The 25,561-nt window shown below is 45.7% G+C and overlaps 4 protein-coding genes across 12 annotated transcripts; 2 read left to right on the top strand and 2 right to left on the bottom strand.

The window, feature by feature from the left end:
• Positions 1–60: 60 nt before the first annotated feature.
• LOC118511722 (translocon-associated protein subunit gamma) lies at positions 61–1,367 on the top strand. Its single transcript, XM_036055158.1, has 2 exons — positions 61–511; positions 593–1,367. Exons 1-2 carry the CDS (start codon positions 376–378, stop codon positions 1,012–1,014), a joined length of 558 nt encoding a protein of 185 aa, XP_035911051.1. The 5' UTR covers positions 61–375; the 3' UTR covers positions 1,015–1,367.
• Positions 1,368–1,544: 177 nt separating this feature from the next.
• Positions 1,545–5,857, top strand: LOC118511723 (REPTOR-binding partner). Of its 2 annotated transcripts, none has more exons than XM_036055161.1 (3): positions 1,545–1,927; positions 4,315–4,396; positions 4,563–5,857. In XM_036055161.1, exons 1-3 carry the CDS (start codon positions 1,880–1,882, stop codon positions 4,775–4,777), a joined length of 345 nt encoding a protein of 114 aa, XP_035911054.1. In that variant the 5' UTR covers positions 1,545–1,879; the 3' UTR covers positions 4,778–5,857. The 2 variants fall into 2 exon arrangements, with proteins under 2 accessions (XP_035911054.1, XP_035911053.1); XM_036055160.1 differs by having other exon boundaries at positions 1,571–1,927; positions 4,560–5,857.
• Positions 5,858–6,175: 318 nt separating this feature from the next.
• LOC118511721 (RNA polymerase II degradation factor 1-like) lies at positions 6,176–9,969 on the bottom strand. The gene is made up of 2 exons (XM_036055157.1): positions 9,928–9,969; positions 6,176–8,975 (listed from the first exon to the last, which is right to left on the bottom strand). The coding sequence occupies exons 1-2, from the start codon at positions 9,937–9,939 to the stop codon at positions 7,023–7,025; spliced, it is 1,965 nt and encodes a 654-aa protein (XP_035911050.1). The 5' UTR covers positions 9,940–9,969; the 3' UTR covers positions 6,176–7,022.
• Positions 9,970–15,592: 5,623 nt separating this feature from the next.
• On the bottom strand, positions 15,593–25,554 carry LOC118511720. 8 transcript variants are annotated; one of them, XM_036055156.1, is made up of 9 exons: positions 25,244–25,552; positions 20,881–21,183; positions 20,692–20,703; positions 19,144–19,222; positions 18,942–19,056; positions 18,657–18,864; positions 18,095–18,306; positions 17,230–17,557; positions 15,593–17,170 (listed from the first exon to the last, which is right to left on the bottom strand). In XM_036055156.1, exons 2-9 carry the CDS (start codon positions 20,992–20,994, stop codon positions 16,946–16,948), a joined length of 1,293 nt encoding a protein of 430 aa, XP_035911049.1. In that variant the 5' UTR covers positions 20,995–21,183; positions 25,244–25,552; the 3' UTR covers positions 15,593–16,945. The 8 variants fall into 8 exon arrangements, with proteins under 8 accessions (XP_035911049.1, XP_035911048.1, XP_035911046.1 ...); XM_036055155.1 differs by having other exon boundaries at positions 18,624–18,864; positions 25,244–25,550; XM_036055153.1 differs by having other exon boundaries at positions 18,095–18,450; positions 18,624–18,864; positions 25,244–25,548.
• Between the last annotated feature and the right edge of the window lie 7 nt (positions 25,555–25,561).

Raw genomic sequence — 25,561 nt, 5'->3', positions numbered from 1 at the left:
TTTCTTTTCAACTGCTTTTTTTATATTCCCTCATATTATTTCCCCAATGAACGGTTAAATAAATATGGATCACATTAGCTTTGGTGCCGGGAAAATCTGGCAACCCTGTCCCAAATGTCATATTTGGGCCACTAGAATGACAGTTGCGATTCCACATCGTCAAGAAAGTTGACACGTTTCGTTACGTTTACGTTTTTTTTTTATGTCCTGGTTTCATCGCGTAGCGGTCCGTCGACGCAGCTTCTCGATTGTGTGCATTCGTTGCGGCTAGATAGTTTCACAGGAATTCAGGAACGCACGGCGAAAAGATCCCCGCTGTATCGAAGCAATAAATAGTGCCGGTTTCGTGTAGAGTTTACTGAGGTTAGTTGCAAAATGGCAGAGGAAACGAAAGATTCCGGTTTCACCAAGGAGGAAGAGCTGTTGCTGCAGGATTTTAGCCGGAATGTTAGCACCAAATCGAACGTACTGTTTTACGGCAGTGCCTTCATCGTTTCGGCGGTGCCCATCTGTAAGTGAACCTACCACTCTCGGATGCTTGGTTCCACGTGCAGGGACACGGTTTTCATTGATGTTTCGTTCCTTTTTGAAGGGCTGTTCTGGAGGGTGCATCAAATGGAGCTGCTCCCGTCGGTGGTGTTCTTCGCGATCGTCACCGCACTGTGCACGTACCTGCTGGCAATGGCCTACCGTAACACGAAGTTCACGATGAAGCACAAGATTGCCATCAAGCGTGAGGATGCGGTAACGCGCGAGATGACCGCCCAGCTGGCCGACGATAAGAAGATGAGCCGCAAGGAGAAGGACGAGCGCGTGTTGTGGAAGAAGATTGATGTGGCGGAGTACGAGGCAACCACCTTCTCGATCTTCTACAACAACGCTCTCTTCCTGGCGATTGTCATCTTCGCCAGCTTCTACCTGCTGCGATCTTTCACCCCGACCTTCAACTACATCTTCTCGATGGTCGGTGCCGGTGGACTGTTGGCCCTGCTGTCGACCGGAAAGTCGACGTAAATGGAATTGCAAGAGCGCGCCGGTTCGGTGGAATGTTCGCACGCACATCTCCTAAACTACCTAGAGCATTATCCGGAGAGATTCCATCCTATGTTAGTGAATGGGACGGGCGCAATCAATTTTGCTTGCTATTTTCCCCCCTTACAACAAACAATACAAGACTCACGTACATAATTTAAACGGTGAGTGTAAGCGGGTATACCCCGTTTTGGGTGCATGCCTTCCATTCACTGTTCATGAACTGAGAGACATTCATTCACTGTTCCTGTACGCCGTACGGTTGCGTCGTTCGGCGACAGCAAAACAAAAATCATTCGAAGCATCGCTCAGTAAAGATTAAGTTACTAAAATTATTTACGATGTTTTTTGTGTTGTTCTTCGCAAAAAAAAGAAAACCATCCGAATGAACGATTCAACACGGGAAACGTGTCAATTCGTCGTTCGTCGATTCTGTACCGCTTTCGACGAAAAATGCCACAAATCGCGTTTAATCGACCAATGGTGTACATTGAACGCTGATTGCACACACACTACCGTAGCCGTGTGACGTCAGGCGCGACGTTTTCAAAACAAAGCACACCACTTCACAACATTACGCAGCGGGACAACAACGTGGAAAACGCGAGCTTCCAAAAGCAGTGCATATTTAGAACGTTCTCCATTGAATTTGGTGCATCGATTGACGAAAGTGTAACGAAATCGTCTTGCTTCTTCACCGAAAGTGTGCACAACGTTCCAATTACACAGCAAAAGGTGTATTTTTAGAGAAAATTGTGTGCGTGTTTACATTGTTCGGTGAACCAAGGACCAAGGGGAAGAAACTTCCAATTTGTACTGTCCCCTAGTGTTGGAGCTGATCAATATCATGGATTACGAGGAACTGGCTACGATGGTGGAGGAGGCAAATCAATCGGTAAGGAAAAACGGTGATGCACAACGCTAATCATGCCGATAAAACGTGGTTTCTCTGGTTGGGGTGAGGGTTATGTTTTGGAAGCAGACGGAAATGACGATAAAAACAAAGATGGCGACCGCGCGACTATTGCAAGGTTGTTTGTTTTGATTGTGTGTCTCTGTTGTAGGAAGGCCTTGAAGAGTTCTTTGCTGATTGGAATACCCCTTTTGTTGTTGTTGGGCAAAAATGCAACCGTGTCCGCATTAGTCATACCAGACTTTGTACCAGACAGTAATGTTTTGGCAATCACAAATTCGATGCGTTAAGAATAGATTGTTTTGCTTGACTCTTCGCGTGCGTATGACGTCATAGATCAGTTGACGAAATGGCTACTTTGTCACTCTCACTCGCTCTTGCTCTTGCGCTCGAGTTGTAGTGCAAGTACGCGCAGGGAAAAACGATGCTAGGGGATGAAGCCACCCTACGGAAGGGTTCGATGACCAGCTTTTTGTGTGCAAGAATTCTAAAGAAGGGTGCAAAATTTGACTACGACGCAATTTTTCGAGCGTGGCTTGGTGTGCCTATAGGGTGATTGGTTTTTATTCGGTAAAGGTTGTCCCTTATCTTTGTTCACAACATTCCACACAGGAATTTTCATATTAATTGTTATGTTATGCTGGTCATAATTGTTGTTCAAGAACTTTGTAATAGAAGCAATTTGATAAAACATCTTTGACGGTCCGTGCTTGCTAGGGAGGTCGATTTAATTTAAGGAAGATTCATTACAATCTGTAAAATAAGCTACTTATAAGCAACTACTAAAACAGCCCTTAAACAGCAGCTTGCTCAACCCTGTATTTGGCTACGCAATCGAACCAGACTCATGCTCTTGTGTAAACCAATTTCCAATGCGTAATACATCCTGCCAAACCACTGGTCCGCTCTTTCGCCCGAGATATAGCCCTTCTCTCGTTCTCTTTCTCACTCGCCTTGTCTCTCTCTCTCTCTCTCTCTCTCTCTCACACACACTGTCTCGCTCACCCATCGTAACGCGAGAGCGAAAAAACGCTGCAATTCTAAACGCAAATTACGTCGTTGGCCTTAACCGAGAGAAACCAATTCCGCCTGTCGCGGGTGTATTTGCTGGGAAGGGGGTGCGTGGGGGGTTGGCGTTTGGGAGTTATGTGGGGCCACGGCGGGGTGGACCACGGTGTTTGCCGCCGATTCGCAACTTGAATGGCGCAGCATCGTCGTTCTGTTGCCGTTGGTCCGTCTCGTGGGGAGGGTCATTTCGCGGTTCCGCTGCTCGTTTTTCGGTGCAAACGCGCGTGCTTCTGCAGTGCAACGGAACTGGGGTTGATATCGGTCAGCATCGGTGTCAGGTTGCTGCTACGAAACCAACCCGCCTTGGGTCCTTCGAATTTCGTGAAAAAGAGATCATCAAAAAGGGCGACGATCGTTGTCAGCCACTGGCAGGAAGAGTCATCCCGGCAAGAGGGACCGACAAGGAAACCGGTGTTACAAAACCAGAGCACCAGTGTGAAGGCGGGTCGTGTCTAGCATCCTTGGTGGATTTTTTTTAGTCTCAGCCGGCATCAACTATTGAACAGGTAATTGACTTAGTTCTTGGGCAACAGTATTTTCCGGCAGTAGAAATTCAACACATCACGCTGCACATCAGTCAGTTGTATCGTGTATTAGGTCAACCCTGTAAAAAGGGCTTTCTAAATCTTCTCCAACTGCTCTCACCGGTTGCTGGGTTATCGTTTAAGGATCTTTCTCTCAAATCCACAGCGTGGTTCTCGACGCCCCTCCGTCCTTCCCTTTATGCCATAATTTGGGTCTGCGGATGGAGAGGTTGATGCGTGTGCTGAATTACGTCGCAAAAACGTCATATATGTGGGTTTGTTGTGTTACTAGTTGCTATTGGCATGCACTAAAGCACTGCAGAATTGCTTTTAAAAATTTCCATTAACATGTGCAACATGAAAGATGCGGTTTGTAGAATGGATACATGGGGGCTTCAGAATAGAGTGAAGCAGTTTAGACTCATCACTGATGCGTAATAAATCGTCATCGTCGAGAGCAACCTGCGTGTCTCGGCCGGACGGACGGTGCTCAGTCAATTGCATGCGGTATTTATGACGTCGCTATCATTCGCTATGTATTTGGTCTGTTATACGCACTTATCTGATACTGAGTTGTGGAGGTATCTCCGTCTCTTACCTCCCCCCTGGGTTACCGATGCTATATATTAGTCGTGCAATTGCGAATAAGGTTAGCTGCATTTTGGTTGGAGACCTCCTAAAGAAGAGGACAACAATTCCAGGCCCCTTCCCTTACAAATCTTCAAATTAAATGTTCCGTGTCTCTAATGGACTTTTTTTTCATCGTCTACCCCTCAGGAGCGCAAGGAAAGCGGCAAACGAGGACGCAAACCGGGTCGCAAGGTGTCTACAGAGAAGATCGACATGAAAGCTAAACTCGGTAAGTATTATACACGCCCAAAAGCACCGATCCTCCTTGCCGAAGGTCCTTGTGAAGGCTCCGTCAAGCTCCCGACCCGTTAGTTCCCTCAGTACACACCTCTAATGCTTTAATATTATCGTTTCTCGTGTCCTTTTTTTTGTTTCGAATTTTACCTACCAAGCAGAACGCAGCCGGCAAAGTGCTCGTGAGTGTCGTGCCCGCAAGAAGCTTCGCTACCAGTACTTGGAGGAGTTGGTGACCGATCGCGAGAAGGCCGTGATTGAGCTGCGCCGCGAGCTGGAAAAGCTGCACAACTGGGCGCTCGAGGTTGAAGCCGGTCGGTGCCCGGACGGGCTGCAGGAACTGCTCGAGGAGCTGGGTGCCATGAAGCAGGAGTAATTGTCCCACTTGTTTTTTTTTGGGAGTTACGTTCCTTTCAGAAGCTTTTGTTGCTCGGTGTGCATCGTATCTCAATATGCAGCAATCGTTACTGCGTATTAGGATAGAGCGAAAAGGTTTCACACATTAGCCCAGTTTTTGCGTTGCATTTAGTTGCACTCAATAATAGCTTTTGCTTTCCTTCATATTGTTTTCGTTTTCGTTTCCTTTCTCTAGTTACGTTTCAATACATTTCTGTTCGTTGAGCATTTTGCCAAAAAAAGAAGCGCGAGCGCTCTGCACCGTGTTGTGGAGAAGAGCAGTGATTAAAAAAACCTACATAAAAAAAGAAAAAAATGAAGCGAAAGTTACTCAAAAAAAGAAGGAAACTCAAAATCTGAACGATCATCAATCATCATGACCTTTAAGACACAATGTTTTACTAAAACGTGCGACAGGGAAAGATTAACATTACCACAACCCTTCCACGTTTGGAGGAGGAGCGTTTGTAAAAGGAAGAAAGTGGCAGGCGTACGATGGCCTCACTAGTTCCGTGTGCGTGCGGGTGTGTGTATATTATCGGTTTAGTTTTACGTAACAGTAGGGATGATGGTACAAACAAGCCAAACAAATATAGGTTTCGGATGGCCTGACAAGCATAATGATTCAGGGTGATAGAAGCACACGAGGGTCACAGCATCTTCCAACGCAAGGTGTGTGTGTGTGTGTGACCATCGTAGTTTTCGTCGTCGTTCTATATTAGGGCAGGTTATGGTTAAGTGCTTTTGTGTTAGATTTTATTCGGAAGGAAATAAAAAAACAAAACCAAAACCTCACAACGATTTTACGCATTCGCTCATCAGCGAACAGATATGCTGATATGGTGCGTGTGCAATTAAGTGGAAAAGGGGGATAACTCTTATTCCATTTGTACCGCTGTTCATTGAAAGTTCATATTTTGCTTCCCGGATGCGATTATCATTGTGTGGGGAGTGAATAAACGATCGTTTCGTTAAGCATAGAGCATATGAAACAATATTTTTGTATGATATATTTGTGAATTTTAATAATAAAGATAACATTTCCTCCGTCATGCTTAAATTTGTTGTTTATAACATCTTTTTAACATTATTCTTAAAAATGATGGCAGGTTGGAAAGTAAAATTGGTGCTGTGATTAAGTTACAATCACAATAACGAACGGAAAGTAACGAGCTCCAGCAGATAAAATTTGAATTTTATGTTGGTTCAGCTATTGCTCAATAGATGGCGCTACGCGTTCTCTCCACTTCAGCGCTGCTTGTGGTTGGTTGTGGAAATAGGGCTAAATTTGAATATTTGAAACGCTTTTTAGCGTAACATTACCGTACAATTATGAACAATTTGTGATAAGCGAACACAGACACAGACGAACGTATGATTTTTTCATCATTTTATTATGCAACAATAGCATCAATTCTACTGCTCAGCGTACAGTGTCTTCAACAGAAGGAAGAATAATATGTACAATAATACGGTAAAAGTCCAATGTTAAAATATCTCTAATCCTTCCAGCTTCCTAAACACCCAAACCCGCACACACACACACACTTAAGTGTGCATCGTTGCACAACTCAAATGTACGATCTGGCGAGTCGGGGAGCAGGAGTCGGAAGAATCCAGAAATAAGTTCGTTAACATTTTGATCCTACTACTTTAGCCATGTTAGCCACTAGCAAGAAACGCATCTCACCATCGCCTACGTGGCAGGGTGGCACTTACTTAAAATTTGGTTTCCTTTAGCTTTTAGCAATCCACTTTCCGCGAATGCTTATGCGTGTACGTGCACAAAGGTCGGGACGGGGTTTCGAAGCGAAGGTGGATTCCTATCGATCCCTTCAGCCGACACACGGCTGCCGGCTGTTTTACAAAAACAACCCGTTTCGTGGTCTCTCGAACCCCCTGCTACGAGCGTCCCTGCGGTGTGGACGGCATTTGAAATTGGCATACAAACAAAACACAACAGAAAACAAAAACAAACTCTGGTAAGTTTAAACACGAAAGTTACACAAAAATCGTTAAACAACGGACAAACAATTGTGCAATTCACGCTCCACGAGGACATCCTGCTAGAGTATAAATTAAGGAATCACCCGGAGGAATTCCGGTCCAGCCCAAGGTTGGCCGGTGTGGCGCCAATATGCAGAATTGCTTCCTTGCTTAGTGTCAGTCTCACGGGTGGACGGTCAGTCTGGTGGCGATCAACTTCAGGCCGATCATCACCACCTTTATCTGGCAGTTGGCAGAGAGAAGCCGGTAGGCGTCTGGTACTGGAACGGTGCGAACTGGAGCAGCTGGAATGGTTGGGGCTGTGACTCGAGCTGGAAGCTACCGCCCGGGTTGGATGGAGCTGTCAGTGCGTATGTGGCCTGCTGCTGTCCGTAGCCAGTAGTATGATGCATCCCGGAAGCGGCACCAGCGGAAGGTGGCGTTACCATCACCTCCTGGTGGTTCGAGCCGGACCCGTAGTGATCGTACTGCGCGTACTGGCTACCATCCTGACCGGTCGACTGAGGGGCCGTTCCGTAGTCGGCTCCTTGCGACGATTGGCTCGGGAAGGTGGATGGACCGTACTTGGCCTGCTGTCCGTAGTGGATGAGCTGCTGGTTGAGGAAGCTAGTGGCATCTTGGCTACCGTACTGTTGCTGCTGTTGCTGTAGTTGCTGCTGTTGCTGCTGTTGCTGGTGATACTGCTGGAGCTGGTCCTGGTGCTGCTGCAGAAGAGCTTGGTGAGCTTGCTGCTGCTGCTGCTGCTGCTGGTGCTGCTGTTGTTCTTGCTGGTGTTGCTGCTGTGCTTGCGACTGATGTCCGGAACCGCCGTGGTAGATGGTGGTCTGCGTGTAATGGGCGCCATGATCAGTGCCGGTGCTCAGCGACGAGTAGGATGCTCCCACACCCGACTCACTGTTGTCCTCCGTCACCGGTGCACTCGACTGGTGTTGCGATTGCTGTTCCGTCTTCTTCGATTTCTTGCCCTTACCCTTCTTGTAGCCCGTCTTGGTCGTACGGCGGTAGCTATCCTCCGATCCGGCATATTCTTCGTGCTGTTGTGACTCAAACGGATGCAGCTTCGTGTTCGAGTAGCTCGAAATGTCCTTGTCGAAGGTGAATGGGAAGGAGCCGGACTTTACCGGAACTGGATAGGGAACCTTCTTCTCCACCGGGTAGGGTTGCGGTACGTACACCTTCACCGGGTATGGAACCTTCTTTTCCACCTCAACCTTCACCGGAACTGGGACCTTCTTCTCAACCTCAACCGGAACCTTCACCTCTACCGGATACGGAACCTTCTTCTCCACCGGGTAAGGTACGGGCTTGGGGACTTCGTACGGAACCTTAACCTCTACCGGAACCGGAACCTGAACCTGCTTGTACACAGGGTATGGCTTGGGGACGTGCACAATCTTCTCGACAATCTTCTCCACCGGATACGGTTTGTCCACGTGCACGATCTTCTCCACCGGGTACGGTACTTTCACCTCCACCGGATACGGTTTCGGAACGTGCACCGGTTTTTCGACAATCTTCTCCACCGGATAGGGCTTCGGCACGTGCACAACCTTCTCGACAATCTTCTCCACCGGGTAGGGCTTCGGAACGTGCACGATTTTCTCCACCGGCACGTGGACCACCTTCTCGACGATCTTCTCCACCGGGTAGGGTTTCGGGACGTGAACAATCTTCTCCACCGGCACCTGTACGACCTTTTCCACCGGGTACGGTTCCTTCTTGACCACGGTCTTGACGTGATTGTGATGGTGATGGTGATGATGGTGCTTGATCTTGATCTTCTCCTTCACGATGTTATGCTCACCGATCTCGTAGTGCTGGCTCTCGCCAACGGCCGCATCCGGGGCGTCCGACGTCGTGTCGATCACACCCTTGTCCGAGCGCGTCGTCAGCTCGGGCGTTTTGCGCGTCTGCGTTTCCGGCTCACCGTCACCGTTCGCGTGCTTCTTGGACTTTTTGCCCTTCGGCTTGCCGAGAAAGATGTGGATCTTCTTGCCGGTTTGGCGCTTCTCGTGCTTCTTCACCGCCTGCCACTGGCGATCTTCGGCCGGCGTTTGCTCCAGCATCGACAGCCCTCCGTCATCGTGCTCGGTGTTCGGGTGCAGCTTTCTGCTTTCGAACTCCAGCGCCAGTGCTGCCGAGATGACGACAGCAACCGATGCCACCAGTATCTGTGGTAGAGTGAAGGATGGAAATCAGTCGATTAGATACCGAGTATGGGAGATATTAGGATAAGATATTCGTTTGTTTCAAATATTTTTGTCAGACGTCGCCGTGAACTTAATACTAGAGATAAATAAATATTGTAAATAGTTTCTGTGAGGTCTTGATGGGATAAGCACATCATTGTAATGATACCAGACAACCAAATCCTTCATGGGTCATTTGCATTTTCCTCTAAAACATCCCAAGGATTACTGACATAGACCAGTAGCTGGATAGTTCGTCTTGCATATAGGGTCTCCAAATTCTAATGAAAAGCAGCCTGAAGTTATGTTGTGTATGAAAAATTCCCAAGCCTTAACAGACTGAGGAGCTCTTTTGCTCCACTTATTTGTCTACTCAGAAATTCCTTATCACGAATAGAGTTATGATTATGTTCCCTTAATTGTCTGGCGGGAATTTTAAACAGTGTATCAGCAATGCGAAGATCAATTGTAGATCAGGGCTGGTCATTCGATCCTTTTATGACATAGTATGTTTCTGCATGTTCTTTTGACTGCTTTATCCATATGTCCAGTCTTGTGGCAATAGTCTTAGATTCACTTGGCACAATAGCACAGACACTGCTTTCAACACTTCATACTTAAAGTAGGGTGCAAGAGTCTCACTAAAACACCACCCAAAGATAATCCTTTTAACGAGTTTGTCTGGCATTTTGCACCGTGTGATTGTTTTAAAACAGTTTGTAGGCTATCATACTTTTAGCATCGTATTAGATCACTCAAGAAGTCTTCACACAGCTTATCACACTTCTAAACACAAATCACAACACACTCAGGATCAGTTCAGTTCTTGGTAATCAATATGCAGGTAGCAGTTTCACTTTCAACACAAGCAGTGGAAAATTCACTGAGCCACCGCGGACAGGCTCACAACCACACCAGCCCGAGGGATCCTTACCGTAAACTTCATTTCGATACACTTATGGATGGACGGAGAGTACAAAGTTTACTGGTTGAATGTTCCACCGGCGCAAGCCTATTTATATATTAATTAACCAACCCAACCGTATCCGTGGCGGGTTTTGGCCTCCCGCGGGGTGGTGCAAAGCTCGTCTATAACCTATCCCCACCTATCCGCCCGTGCGAAGGTGGGGCGAACCGTTTTTCGCTGGCTGAAAACTCGCTGAAAAATTAGTCGAACAACCTAGTCGGCTGGGGTTCGTTTGCATTGGACGGGCCCGTGTCCGTGTGGGCAATGTTTTCCGCACTCGTTTTTCCAACCGGGCTTGCGGGACGGTATCGGTGTACGGGGAAATTGTTGTTGCCATCACGCTCGCGGTAAAAGGGCTTCCATTTTTAGCGCCAATTAAAAGCACCCACCTGCAACTGCAACGGTTGCTCCCGCGGTCAGGTGAGTACTTTCGCTTTTCTTTTCCTATTTCCATTCAGCGTCTCCCCATTTACCTCCCCCCCCCCCCCACCGGCGTTACATGGTTCGTGTGGATGGAAGATGCACGGGTCTCCCTCACACGCAGCTACTTTCTTTTGTTTTCCGTTTGTTTCAGCACCTACGTACGAAGGGGGTGGATAGGCCGATGTTTCTTTCCGCGCGTGCAAGATGGTGATGAGTTCGTGTGTTGCTGGTTGCAAACAGGAGGAAATGCACGAAAACGACACACGGCAAAAAAAAACATTTCAAACAAGCCGGTAACGAAGGTAGCACAACGAGGTAAGACATGGGGAAAAATAGATTATGACTGCGCTCACGAACGAACGGCCGGATGGGGCTGATGGAAGACAAGGGGTAGCAGACCGTACCCCAAGGAAGATTGGGGTGAGGGGAGGTGCAATGAGTGCAGCAGAAGCGCAAGAGACTCTTCGGATTGCTCAAGATTCTCGTCGATGACACGATAACAAGGCAACACAATGACCCAATTAAACCTCATATCTTCAGAGAATAAGGCTTGAGTAAGGTGAGAGTATGGAGGTTCTAGCTTAAAGCCTAGAGAAGAGTTTCACTAATGGTACGTGTATTCCTCTTAAATTTATTCGCCTTATCTTGTCATAATTACAGTATTTTAATGCATTAGAAAAATATTTTACAAAAGTTTACTTTGGATAATTCTTTTTTCTAGAGATCCACATAGCAGTTTATCTTCTTTTTAAAGATGTCTTTCAAGAATAGACGAAATATGTAAGGGTTATCAGCTGATTTGAAGCATTTATGGCTCGAATAGTGTAACTGTAAGCATTAAAATAGTCGAATCACTGCTTCCAGTTGCAGTTAGTCTTATACCTAAGCGAAGAAGGAGGATGTCGTGAAGGACTAATAGGAACTTTCCTGGCGACCGGTTGCAGCTACTTGGAGTTTTACTGCAGCTTCTCAAAACGACAACGGCTCACAGGGAAAAGATTTCCAATATCCTGCAGTTTTCATTAACCATACAATTCAGCAGGTACAGATGAGAAGGATTTACTGTTGTAAAGCATTGATTCAAGGGAGAGAGCCTCTGTCTGTACGATGAAGAATTTCGTGTACAAGATCACACAACTGCCAAAGGAGCATTAGTAAAATAGTAAATTATATTACCAAAATCATCGAAGAGATTTTCACTTGACCGTAGCAGTGATCAATGGAAATAATTGGGCATATATTTATGAAATATCGTAAGACCTCATTTAATCTTCATCTTCTTCTTTATTGACCTAAATACGTCTTAGGTCATGTCTGCCATTTCTGACTTAATTTGAGTCTTATTGATACCGCATAGTTGGCTAGTCAGTCCACACTATGGAGGATCGGCCAAGATGAGATTTGAACCCCGGTCCTGCCGTGTGAAGACCGGCGCCGCTGTCACATTTAGCACCTCATTTAATCATACTCAGGAGAAAGCAGAAGAATCATTTAGAAAGCAGGGAGACAAGAGCAAGAGGACGACAGTTTCCTGTTTGCTATTTAATTTTGCTTTCTAAGGTGTCTTGTAAACCGCGAGCTGCAACATACGGGACATGATTTTTACTCGATCTTGCAAATATGTTATCTTCGAGGGAAACATCGATATAAACGACAGACTCGGCACCTGCGGCGGTGTGCAAAGCGTACACCTGGCTGAATCGTGAAAATCAGCATAGCAGAAGCTCTATCCGGCTTAGATTCCAAATGGGATGCAGAGTATCAGTTATCTCTGACGATCTTGAGGTGATAGAGCACAAGATCTCCTTATCTTGTATTGGCCAAAAATAACGAAAGCTCATGATTGATCCATTGAATCCAGCGAACCCCTTTCGTTCATGGTACTGTCCGAGGCGCGCATAAAGGAAAAAAATGATTTTCTTCTCTCTCTCTCTATCTCTCTCTCTCTCTCCCCACCAGCGCCTTATCCAAATTAGTTGCATTTAAAGGCAACCAAATGAGGTGTGCCGCCACCACTAGCCAGGCGGGTCTGGTGCACCGTGGCCTGCACTTTTACGCATTTTGAACGTTCGTTCGTTCGTTTGCTCATTTCGTTACTAACTCACGTGAACTTTCCTGCGTGTGCGGTACCGCCGGTTCGTGACAGTGGCGGACCACGCACGAAGTCGAAGCGAACGAGCGGCCAAGCTGTCATAGAAAAATGCATCCCTGCTTTGGTGCATCGTTTAGGAGCAGTCCGTGCCGCGTGGAGCATATGCACGCCGGACTTTACCGCCTTGCAGGTTCGATCAACTTTCGCTGTTTGAAGTAGGAGAAAAAGAGCTGAGGGGAAAACGGTAGGGAGGGCACGCGAATGGCTCGGTAAAATTCAATCGATTACCAGCGAATGGTTTAGTTAGGGTTGGACCTTGAAATATCCTTTGGTACAAGGTTTGTAAATTCTTTCCAATGCAAGTTTTAATTAATCTAGAGTACAATGATTTTTATACAGTACAGTAGGGCCACCGGACCGGCCGAGCCGATAGAGGAGCAGGTTTTCTCACAGACGAACTGGGGATCAAATAAAATCCATCTATCTGACTATCTAGCTACGGGTAATATAAAATCAAGTCGAGCCAGAAATGACAGGTCGAGACCTTTTGAGGTTGCAGTGTCAAAGAAGATGAAGATAATAAGGCATTGACTTGAGGCCACTGATCAGGTTTTACTGGGATCTAAGTAAAGATCGTCACAATATATGATCGAGTAAGATAGACTAGTATGATCTTGATCAAAGTGATCTTCAACTTCCTTCTCCACCTTCTCGCTATTCAGACGATTGCATCATACACTTCCGAAAGCATAACTGAGTAGAGATAGAACATGCAACGCTTGTGAGCTGGAAATTCGGTTAAGTAAGAGCCACCAACCAAGCAGGAAGACTTGAAACCCGATTAGTACTTTTTCAACAACCGTATGCTCACACTTGCAAATTAGGCGGCTCCCATTGAAAGATCGTCTCTGTGTACCGTCTGATGGAAAATTGCGTGCAGCCTTATCTGAGACGAAGTCTGAGCTCTTTTTGATCCACCTGGTTGGTTGAATGCAATACTCCGATGAGAGACTCGATCGCGAAGAAGGGATCCATCAGATATGGAACATGGAAAAACCGTACCGCCGATTGGAGCAACGAATCGCAATGAAAATGAAACCGGCAGATGCACAATGCATTTACCTAACAGCTCGGCACATCGTGTGTTACGTGCACGGGGAAGAAAGTTCCAGCGGTGGGCGGGGAGGTTTCGGGCGCGGCCACTAGTAATCACCATGTTTATCCAGTGTGTGTGCGCGCGCCCGCGTTGCTGCACTTCCCATTTCCATTATGTTGCATCGTTGCAGTTCCTCCGCTTCGCTACCACGGTGCAATCTTATTGTGCGTTTGGGGACAACCGGGTGTAGACAATTGGAATAGATTACCACAAACACACACACACACACACACACACACACACACACACAGGGCGATCGACGGGTGCGTGCGTGCTTAGCTGAGGCGAACTTTCAGGTTGGCGCGGTGGACCTCCGGTGGTTGCTGTTCCATGTTTTGCATAGGTGAGATTTTTCCGCTTTTCCACGCCGGGGCCGGGTATGGGTGTGAGTACCAGTGTTGCTGGTGCTTGTCGGTACATATTGCGCAATTTTCGGAGAGTGCAACCTTGTCGGGGTGGAAAGCGCTCGTCCTCGCCGCCACGATTGTGGGTTGTGCTGATGGGGGAAAATAAATATGTCTGCGTAATTGTTAGTGTGTGTTTATTTTATTGCTCCACGGACCCACGGTACTGTGGCATCGTTCAGCCATCAATTTCCTCGGTGCCATTAAAATGTGGAGGAAAAAAAGCAAGCCGGCAGAGCTTCGTAGCTTCCTGTTTCCTACACCGGGCTTAGCTCATTAACGATGGTAAATGCGTTTGGTTAGGAGCGGGCATTTGGTTGGTGGCAGCGAACGATCCGGATCTGTGGTACAAAGGCAACAAAGGTGGGTAAATTAATTAATGTAGTATTTGCTATATTTTAAGCAGGGTTGGATGTGAGTTTTTTTGTCTTGTCTCATAACAAAGTGTAGCAAAAAAAATACAAAGAAATAATTTCAATTACATAATAATCTGGGTAAAGAGAGCAGCTAATTGAAACGCTGCAATATTAATAATAACATTTAAGCTCTCCCTGTGTTCACAATTGTTGCGTTAATGGGTTAGCAACTATTTTAACAAATTTACTCATGATAAAGCGATCAATAATGTAATTACATCGTCGATTGCTACAGTGAGCACAAGCGGTGGTGGGTTCAATCGACCGCCAGGGGCTTCGCCGATTGACTGGCCTTGTTCTTTGAGAGTATTTGTCATCCATGGAGACTTGTCTATCGAGGAACCTCGACGTTAAAGCGAACTCGTCGTCAAAATCAAAAGTCCTTACATTCCATGGGGTCTCTTCTGCCAGGAAACCTAAGCAGTCCAAAGCGCCTAACTGATCATGGAGGATCGTACACTTGAAGCCTCGTCGTACATTCATTCGGCTTCATCTAGGAAGAGGTTTTGTCGTTAAAAGTGCATAGGACCAAATTTACCAAGAGATTCCATCAACTAGGGACCTCATCGAATCTAGCGACGTGACCCAAACATCGACTAAGACACTAATAGAAGTTTTCCGGAGTATCTCACTGAGCTTTTGTAAGGGTCTAAGGGGGGTTGGGCTTCGTCTACCAAGAGACTTCGTCTACTAAGGTGTTTCACCGAGCTTCACTGGTTTTTCGTCTTCTGAGAGGTTCGGTTTTCCATGGGATCACACCCGTCTACTGAGAGACATCCTCTTGCACGATGGTCTTAGGCGACCATGGAACCTTTTCATCTAGAGGACTCGTCCCTTTCTTCGTCACGGGCCCGGTCACCAGGAGCCTTGCGATCTGAGTGAGCTCATGCTATAAATGTATTTGTTGTGCATAGGGTTTCGTCTTTTTACAGACCTCGTTGCCCAACGAACTCTCGAGGTGCTTCGAGAACCCGCCACCCCTTTTCACCTAGAAGTTTTCGTCTATGAAGAGATCTTATACGTGCCTTTTCGTTCGATTTTGTGTTCTAGCGGATGCTGAAATCTTCAGCAAGTCCCACTCTAGGCCACTGGTCTACAGAAGTCTTCATAGACTACTGAATACAAAACAAGTATTCACCGCCCTGTTTGTTGCAGATAATATATTTCACCATTTTTTTTTCATGTTGATACAACTGGTAGTAAACTATTCTGTTTGATTGAGTGATTTGAACGTACAAAACAAACTTACAATCTTCTAACGATTAAGTGGTTGCTGTTTGTAGTTTATTAATTAAAAACAAAAGTGTTTCACTTTCTTCCTACGCATTTGATATTTGTAATAAATAATCCTTTCCAGCTACTACAACGCCACTTCCCAATTTTGGGGTGGCATGCAAGCAGCTTGCATTAGCCTTAGCTGCAGAGGTAACAAAAAAAAAAAACGAAACACCGTAAAAATTGTCTTCCTTGATCGCTGATTGCCACAACCATTGGTGCAATTGCGATTGCGGGAAGGTTTATGCTGATAAGTTTGCATTACAGGGCAGCCTACATTCACTGCCACCGCTAGTGACTAGGATTATGCTTGTGCCTTCCTTTCGTTCATGTAAAACGTTGCCTAATTTCTACTGCTGTGATCGCTTTCTTTTGTGCTATGAGGGCGAATGATTGGTTTTATGCACTTGGGCGGATGGCACTGGCGTAGAATTGTTACGTTACGGGAAAACCAATCACTCACAAAAAAGCAATGACTTCATTCACTGATGTCCCTCGGTTGTGTTTGGTTTGCACAACACCTCACATAATAAGGCGATTTCATAATATGCTAATAGAAAAAGGAGAATCTTTCCATACATTCAGAACAATGAAAACAGGCAGCAGAACAAAAACAATGTGCAAAGAAGCATAATTAAATAATGATGATAGATAATAGTGCAACAAGCTGATCACATGATGACATAAAAAATCGGCCAAATAAGGATGAGCTTAACAAAAATGTATCAAAGGGATCGTCCCTGATCGTCGTTTAGCATTGCATTTGCTAGCGGTTTCATAATTTCACGTGTCTAATATCTTTGACGCTAAGCTCCGTTCAGCAGTGATCTGTTTCACCAGCTTGATGGAATGTAGTCTGATCGCTTCGTTAGGTTTTGGTTTGTTTGTTTGTTTTTTCCTCTCTTTTGCTCGCTCGAACGTTTCGAATAAAGTGATCGTATGCACTCGCTGGTGCTTTGCTTTCATATAGACTATCAATGCTTTGTTCCGTTCGATTCGTCTTGTTCGTTCGCGACGGCACGCGTCGGCCGTACCCTACACATGTGGCGCTACCAGACTTGCAGTCCATCAACAGTTAAAATAAAAGAATAAAAAAAAAAACGCATAATTGTTAGCAGCCCTGTTTTTCCCCGTGGGCCATGGGTCGTGGGTTTTGTTTGTTTGTTTGTTTGCTTTGATCGTCTCCGAGCCGGATGCTGTTGGTGGTTACGGTGAGCATCTACTTGGAGGAAGGATAGTAATAGAGGACAGTGTTTCCGGGCAGCTGCCAGTGGGATGCCTGCAGCTCGATCAGTTGCAGTAGCGTACGCCGGATCGCTGGTGCTGAGGCAGCGGAGTTCAGGAACGCATCCCGAACTCCGGCCAGCAGTGATTCGAGCTGCTGCGGAAGGTGAGTCTCCAGGTCGCGTCCAATGCACGTTAGCACAAAGAACAGACATTCGATCTGGAAGAAAAAGATCGTAAGTAGAGGGCAACCATTGTGAGACGATGTCGCGTACCCACCTCCGACAGTGATCGAACCGGTGGTTGAACGCAGTCTTCGCAGCATTTGCCAAGAACGGTCAGCAGCACCAGGGGAGGCGGAACACCGTCACACTCGGTGCGTAGCTGCAGCTGACGCCGCTTCAGCTGACAGAACATCTCCGTGAGGAACGCCATGAACGAGGTGAACCTCGGGCGGGATGGGTTCTTCGAGTTTGGCATCGCGCCCAGCACTTTGTCCCGCTCCTGGTACCACTGGCGGCAGGTGTTGAGCAGTGCCTCCAGAAACGTTTCCTTTTTCTCCTTGGCGATGATTGAAATGCAGAGACGCGATATCGGTAAGGAGTATCTGGAGAGGAGAGGAAAGGTGTTAATGATTTTAGTTCACTTTGATATCGTTACGTAGAGGACGAGGATTTTTAATATTGGTTACTATCAATAATGCATCTGCGTTAAGGCCTTGGATGAGGAACTCGATTTTAAGTTTGGTTTCCAATGTTTATGAGGTCAAAAAGAATTCAGGATTTTTGTTAATCCTACATCTGAGGAGCATTCTACTAAGATATTTCCAATCCTCCTACAGCCATCGTCGAGCTGTTGTACTCTAGCCATAGATATTCACTCCTCATCGTTTTCTGGGTCTTTGAGATCAGTTGCTGTTTTGTTTCATCTAGTCAGTAACCTATGAAAAGTCCTAAAACCTCAAATCAAGAACCTGATTTGTAGTAGAATCCTTTCTGTTGATAGATCAGCTGGCCGTGTAACATTATTGTGTAAAGTAATTAGTAGTAGTTCCTACAGCAAATTGTTTAAATTGTCGAGTACTTTCTCGTCGAGCAACATTTTCAGTTCCGTGTCCGTTATCTAAAAAAATCCAGTCGCTTACCGACGGCCTTCCACGGCACGATGTAGCAGCTGTGCGGCCAGATCCATCAGGCAGCGCGCATTCAGCTGATTCGGATCCTCGATCGCCTTCGTAATGGCGGCCTGCACTTCCGGCGAAAACATGCCGATATCGTTCGCCTCCACCCCGATGCCCAGTCCGAGGCTGGCCAACCCGCGGGTCAACGTATCCGCCGATGAGAGAGACTTCGAGCGCTGCAAAGGGGCCAGATTCAATGGGGTGTTGTTATTGGTGGCACCGCCCGCAGCGGCACTGCTGTTGTTGATGGATGCATTGCTGCTGTGAGCGTGTGCGTGAAGCATCGGTTCCGGCGCGAACTTAACGCGTGGTCCGCTGGACTGCGAAGATGAAGAACCAAACCCGCGAACATGGACATGGAAGAGCAGAGACGACATAGACACAGTTTACAGTAAGCGATGCAATGTAATGATGGCGAATGTGCGAGCGCGTTGCTCCAGGCCGGGAGGGCTGTCCCATCCGGACTCCCGCAGGAGCGACGCAATGGACTTACGTGCAGAATGTTGCTGCTAGAAGGTGAATTTACCAGCGGCATGTGTGACGGTTGCATCTGCACGCCAATGTGGTGCAGCGGCGAATGGGTGGGCATCATCAGTGAGCCCCTCGGGACGGGACTACCGATGCTACCGAGCTGCTGCTGCAGTGCATGGTGCTGCCGACCGTGCATTCCACCCAGCGGCATCGCGACACTTGATTTCGAGTGCTGCAGGGAGCTGCTGTAGATGTTTAGGGACCTGTCACCGGTGGAAAATTGCACGAAAAGGTTGAATCCAATCCCGAGGGAAACGGTTTTTCCATCCATCGACCTTACCTTGAGCTTTGCAATGGAAACCGGTGATCGTTGAGTGGTAAATTATTCATTTGAAATTCCTGCGCGTGCACGTTCAGCTTGTTGTTCATGCCGGACAAACCGTCCAGGCGACCCTCTAGGGTTAGGATGTTGGCGAAAAGAAAAAGAAAAAAAGGGGTAAGAATTTTCCACAAACACGTATTGCTTGAGGGAAACTGCTTACCGCGTAGTTGCTGTTGGGCATGCTGATGGGCCTGGCTTTGGGTGAATGCCAAACTGCGCCGTTTGTTGCTATTGTTGATCTGCCAATGTGGGTGAGAAAACCAATCGATTTTAGTCTGGTGGAATGATGGAGTTTCACTTAAAATCTAAAATAATGTTATTTAAATGGAAGCGTTAGCTTTAGTAGATCGCAAGTAATTCGTGCTTCACAGGATCAATGCACGATCATTAAATTGAGTGTCAGTAAATAAAGGAAAACAAAAACGTTTTTGTCAGAAACATTCATTATTATTAGAAACATGCACACTTTAGAAGACTTATTTTGATTAATAGTTAGTAATCTCTTGAGTAATCTGTTACCAGTATCTTGAAGAAATTGATCACACAAATGGGAGATATAGTTGCTGAGTACGTCATTCGTTAGACAAGTTTTAATTCGAATCAGTATTATGTAAATAATGTCGTTGGGTCATTTGCCATTCATGTCGTCACTCAACAATATGGATTTCACACTGGTTAAAATAACATTTAAAAATACGCAATTTACTACTGATTTTTAGGAACCGTAATCAGCAGAAATTTAGTATAAAATAGTTTCAAAAATATAATGTGTAAGCCTTCTTCTTCTTCTTCTGTGGCACTACAACCTCGAGAGGTCTCGGCCTGCCATTTCTGGCTTTCTGTGACTTAATTTTACCCGTAGAAAAGTAGTCAGCCTTTCGTACGGGGAGGCGGTCTGGATGGGATTTGAACCCCGGCCCTGCCGTGTGAAGACCGGCGCCGCTGTCGCCTCGGCCACCAGACCGCCCCACATGTGTAAGCCTAGCTCAAGATATTATAGAATGTTTGATGTGTTAGAAAAATGTAATAAAATTTACTCATTCACGTCAGTGCCGTTTGTTCATGCATTAATTGCTCTGTAAGCGTTGCATGGACGTCGTACTTAGCACCAATAATTCGATTAGCACCGCTTAATATAAACAAAAGACAACTTCAACTGTTTCAAGATCACTGTTTAATAATTGGTGTAATCTCTAGCTGTAATTAATTTTGAATATCATATCTATGACCGTTTCGACGGTTTTTTGACGTTTAAAAAGTTGGAAATAGTACAATTTAAATACATATTCCTCACAACTCTATCAGACTTTCCATTTGGTCCTTTAATAGTGTGGAACTCATGTGACACTCATCATTATATATATGAAATATGACACAATTTAATTTACTGTAATTTAGCGATATTTTTCAAGCAATATATCAAAACTATCCTTAGGATGTTGCTAATAATAAATTTTATACATATTCAAGCAAGTTATGCCTATTGTACATGCATTCATTTGTCAGTGAGTGCCGATCGAATATTCGTCTAGTGCAAGTCGTTCAACTGGCAAACTGGGTTCAACAACGTTTCTAAGCGTAAAAGAACAATATGTCGTATTTTATGCTTTACTATTGTTAGTCAATCTATCAAAAATAGCGCGCACAGCATTAATATAAAAATGAAACACAAATTGCCAATGTAAACTGTATTAGTGTATGCTTTTACCTCAAATATTTGCTATAGAGCCAATTTTGGAATCAATTTTAAAACATTGAAGAAAGACAACCGATGGAGAAAGGAAAGTAGAAAATGGTTTTTAGTAGCTTTAAGGAAGGGGGACAGTTTAGATACCGCATAAAAATGGTTTAGCAACATGTTTGCCGCAGTGAAAACCTTACGGCCCGCTCCTCGTACCTGCTGGTTCGATGTGCGTATAAAGCTTCGCTCGCGTGAAATGCCCGGCGAAATGTAATCCTGAATTTTGACGCTCTTTTTCGTCGACGTCGTATTTTCGTTCTGTTCCGCCATCGCGCCCTTTGCGTTGTGTGAGAAGAGAAAAAGCTTTCGAGGCCCGTTTTCAACCTTCCAGCGGAAAGTGTTCTTACAGCACCGCGGTTTAGTTTCACCAGTTTCACAGGAGATGCACAATTCCAAGTGTGTTGCGATTAGACAAGTGGAAGGCACATTATTTCGTTCGGTTTGTTCGATTGGTTACAACTATTGGATGGAATGAAGGAAACATAGTTCGTTAGAGAGTTATCACAGCGAAACGATCGAAGAAATGCTGGTGTTTTGCTGATTTGATTTGAGCTAAACACTTAAAAGGCACTATTAACTGTTTCCTGTTTCGATCGCAACCACAATAACCGTTTGGAACTTGAGTTAAATCGTTTACGGCTGACGCTATGCTTGGTAGGGAATTCGTAAGCAAGATCACTCATTCGTCCATATGTTTATTATTCATGCTTAGTACGGCCTATAGCTACGGCCGAGCAGCTCGTGCCCATACGTCGAAGCGTCCGAGACGATTTACATACGTTCGAAATCAAACGGCTGACGATTAAGCGCTTTCCGCCTGGTGCGCGCGTGGCTGGCAAGAGCGGTTGCGCCCCGTTACGCTCGATCGCGAACCAGCGTTACGTCACCGGCCGGTATTCGGCCGTCCGGAAACAGAAATAAATATTATTCAAAAATATTCTCCCCCAGCTCTCTCTGGTCGAGCTTGTTTTTCTTCTGATTCTTGCCTTACAGTACAGTTGACGTGTGACGATGCGTGTACAGCATAGGCGTTACGGTACGCACTGAGGTACGCATGTGTGCGTTCATGCGCACGCAAATCGTTTTCACGCCACCGTTTCGTTACAGTAAATCGGTGGTGTTGCGAATTTACAAAATCTGTCATTGCTCCTGTCCTGTTGCTCGCCCGTTGAACTTGAATGGTTTGTGATCCCAAACACATCCGACCAGTCCGAGTGGGCAGATGGGGTAGATGCTTAACTTTACAGCACACCCGTTGCATTATTAATTGCAAGTGCATCACAGTGTGCGTCGAATGACGATTGCAATCGGGAAGCAAGAGACATACACAAACCGTGAAGGTCGATTTGTACGTAATTTGAGGCAGCGGCTAGTAAACAGTTTTCACCTGTTCGTAGGTGTTAAGAGAGTTATGTTGAATTAATTCAAGGTGATCGAGTCGCGAAATTGCTACAAGCTGTTTTGTGTAGATCGGCCGGGGTATAGTTTGTTTTGTTTTGCCTATGAGTGGGACGCTGCGTTTGTCTAGCTGCTCGGTGTGGGAATTTGTGTTCCGACATGGATCGCTTACTAAAATCAAAATTAAGATCTGCGTGTTAAAGCCTACAACAGATTAGGTAGACCTAAATATAGTAATTTATGCTTAAATGTGTATATAAATAACCTACATGCTGTATGATACCAAGTTTGGTTTTGTTTTGTCTGAATCTTTCTTGGTATAATTTGTTGTTTCTATGTTTACATCGCCAATTTACTGTTTTTTAATCTATTGCTTCTTCTTTTTCGTACAACCTCCATAGGCCTTGGTTTGCTTTTTCTGGCCTTAGACTTAGATTTTTGATGTCGAGATTTGACCAGTAACTGAAAAGTCAGCAGTGCGAGCGAGTAAACGGGATTTGAAACTAGCTTTGCTGTGTTAGAAGCTAATTTCGCTACTACTAGTCCGCCGAACCTTTCCAATCTTGTAATAATTTTAAACCTTTCTTCAATGACGCCTCAAGCTAACAAATGTACGTAATGTGAATGAAAAGGATACTATGATCAAAAATGATAAGGAGCATTTAAGGGAAAAAGAAAAGCACTGCAATCGGCCCACTCATGCTGAATACACAAAGATGAGTGACGTGACTGACAATAGAATAACTCTTACTAATCTTCTGAAGGTAAGTAAGCGAAGTTCTTGTTTCGATATTTAACGAACCGACAATTAAGTTGCAAATTTTTTTTTTTTAGTTTTTTTAATTCCAATCCAATGCTTGGTAATGTTTCCGAACGAATTCTTCCCTACTTTCTTCTTACTTCGCACTGCAACCTCTAGAGGTCTTGGGCATGCCATTGCTGGCTTTCTGTAACTCGATTTTACCAGTAGCAAGCCCCGAATTGGAAGTGAGAGTATAAAATCGGATAGTAAGGCAATCTCAAAGATCTGTCCTAAACAATATACGAAAAGCATCTAAAAAGATTTATTCAATTTCTTCAGACTCCAGTTTTCATTTTGGGAAAAACTATTACATTTGAATGAGGTTTCTGACAATACGGCTTCAAGCAGTCATAATTAAAAAATAAATAAAATAAATAAATGAATGATGTCTCTGTGAGTTATAGTTTTACCTATAATAAATCAAGCAAATGTTTCAAATTTTGTTGATCAACACAATCAAACAGTTCACAACTGACACTGTGACATTCTTGAGTCACAACAAAAAGGAATTTTGAAGAAAAATTTCCTAGTTTATCCGTTGTATTCTGTTTCATCCTTTACCGCTTTAAATTAAATTAGTTTCACATTTGTTTCCATTATCTGGCACGTGCCAAGCTGGAGATTTCATTTGTAAACAAACTATTTTTCCAAAATCCAAAGATCCATCCAGTTGCATTTGGGACTGTCAAAACAAATCTTCCACAGCAGCTCCCGGCATCAAGTGCATCGCCAGAAGATGCATCGCTGTAACATCTCCACGACGGAATCACTTCACCAGCCCGTTTGTTTACACGTACCGAGTTTTACAACTTCGACAGAACCACACAACACTGCACATGGGATATCCCACACGGTAATGCACATGCACGAAACGAATCCCTCTCTACGAGCGACCCGGGTTTCAACCGTGTCAATCTAGCACAGCTTCAAAGAACCAACAAACCACAAACCACCACCGGCGCGAGGTGATATGTTGATCTTAATTAATACCACTTTTCAACGCATCTACACCGGTGAAGCCGCGCACAATCTCACAGACGCAAACAGCAGCGGCCGGTCCGGTGTTCCGGTCGTGTGCACTGGGCGCGTCTCCGTCCACACCACAACATCGGCATCTTCCGTTCGATCGCGACGGATGACATCACCGCACCAGCTTTAACAGCCAGCAGCTGATCGTGGCCGCCTGGTTTGAAGGTGTCTGTGTAGCGGCGCAATGTGGGTGGAACCGTTCAATAAGGGGGGGTTGGTCGCAAGTTTGAGCGAGCGCGCGCACTCACGCTCTGGTCGGAGTTTGATGAAAGTTGGTACCAGCATACCGAGTGCATCGCAGATTGACGCAGTCCAAGATGGGATCGATTTTCTTACAAAATCTTCTAAACAAACTAATCGGGCCATGCTGCTGTGTCGGTACATGAATGGTACGCGTTCGGGGCCCAACAGTTGCCCAGCACCCATGTGCGTGGCGTGCCTGAGTCGTCGATCCACCCGTGTGCGGGTTTATAATTAGCGACTACCGTGCCAGAACACTCGTCGATGTGTTTTTTTTCTTCTGTTGGCTTAGATGTTTTCGTATTAGACGTAGATACGGGTGCGTCACCAGCAGGGAAGCAAAGAAAAAGAGGTTCGTTTAACGTACACACGGATACGATAGCCGCTGCACCATTATCTCATTCGCGGCACAGTGTGCAACTGTCATCATCTTGTTTAATTATCGCGCCGTTGAATTTGTTACATACAGAAACGATAAGCTTGGTCGCGATATGAGCTGGGAGAGAGCAAAACTGGCGACAGAATTCGTTGAACTAGCACACCCGAAACATGCACCCCAACGGAACCGTCTCACAGTCGCGATGCGTTCGAGTCTGCACAGCACGATTGATTCATCTCACGGAAATATCTCACTCGAGCTCAGGGCCTTTTGGTTGACCGTATCACGACAAAACGGTCATGATTGGCCTCGTTTGTTGCACGGTGGCAAATGATAGAGGCATGGAATTATTCACTTCAACTAGCACACTTTAAACCCCCCCCCCCTCCCCCATATATCATAGGCCACTTCGGTATGCGTGCGCCTGGTCGCTCGTGAACAGGAGCTCATCGTACCATCGCTCAGGCTTCACATTTTCTCTGCGAAAAGTAGTCGTTCGATACTATCCTCAGGCGAGAAGACGATCACTTGCACCACATCAACCAATTAACGATGATCGACAGACGTAAATTTTCGTTGGAGATTTAACACTTTCCCATGGATCTACAGACACTCACAAGAAAAACCTCTAGCGAGCGGGAAATAGTTCCCGTTTACCGATGGTTACTCACACGCAGCTTCCACCGGGCACGGAGATCACGGGATTTTCCTGCTCGTTCACTGTTTTCCTTTTGCCACTTTTTTTTGCTGGCACACCGTGTGATCTTAGCAACTGTGTGATCGGTCAGGGATGGGCACTCGCGCACACGTTCGCGTGTTAAACGGATGCGGTGACGATGATTTGGTTAGACTTTTTTTTTGGTTGTTTTTGTTTCGGAACAGTGTGTGTATCGTGTCGGAGAGGTGTCGAGTTTCTGAGCCGGCCCGTTTCGATCTCCGGTCGTCGAAGGTGGTTTTTGATCGATGTCGCACAGACTCTCCTCGAGCTC

The sequence above is a fragment of the Anopheles stephensi genome, chromosome 3, assembly GCF_013141755.1.
Source record: "Anopheles stephensi strain Indian chromosome 3, UCI_ANSTEP_V1.0, whole genome shotgun sequence".
Taxonomy (NCBI): domain Eukaryota; kingdom Metazoa; phylum Arthropoda; class Insecta; order Diptera; family Culicidae; genus Anopheles; species Anopheles stephensi.
The sequence above is the reverse complement of the archived record's forward strand: the minus strand, read 5'-3'. Positions and strand labels throughout refer to the sequence as shown.

Bases quoted from the DNA above. Each gene is read 5' to 3' on its own strand.
- LOC118511720 (XM_036055148.1), bottom strand. From the start codon at position 20,994: ATGGCGGAACAGAACGAAAATACGACGTCGACGAAAAAGAGCGTCAAA. The intron at 17,558-18,094 runs GTAAGCGACTGG...TCTCCTCTCCAG, and splicing joins CGTGCCGTGGAAGGCCGTCG to ATACTCCTTACCGATATCGC. The intron at 17,171-17,229 runs GTGGGTACGCGA...TTTTTCTTCCAG, and splicing joins CGGTTCGATCACTGTCGGAG to ATCGAATGTCTGTTCTTTGT.
- LOC118511723 (XM_036055160.1), top strand. From the start codon at position 1,880: ATGGATTACGAGGAACTGGCTACGATGGTGGAGGAGGCAAATCAATCG. The intron at 1,928-4,314 runs GTAAGGAAAAAC...TCTACCCCTCAG, and splicing joins TGGAGGAGGCAAATCAATCG to GAGCGCAAGGAAAGCGGCAA. The intron at 4,397-4,559 runs GTAAGTATTATA...TTACCTACCAAG, and splicing joins CGACATGAAAGCTAAACTCG to CAGAACGCAGCCGGCAAAGT.
- LOC118511722 (XM_036055158.1), top strand. From the start codon at position 376: ATGGCAGAGGAAACGAAAGATTCCGGTTTCACCAAGGAGGAAGAGCTG. The intron at 512-592 runs GTAAGTGAACCT...TCCTTTTTGAAG, and splicing joins CGTTTCGGCGGTGCCCATCT to GGCTGTTCTGGAGGGTGCAT.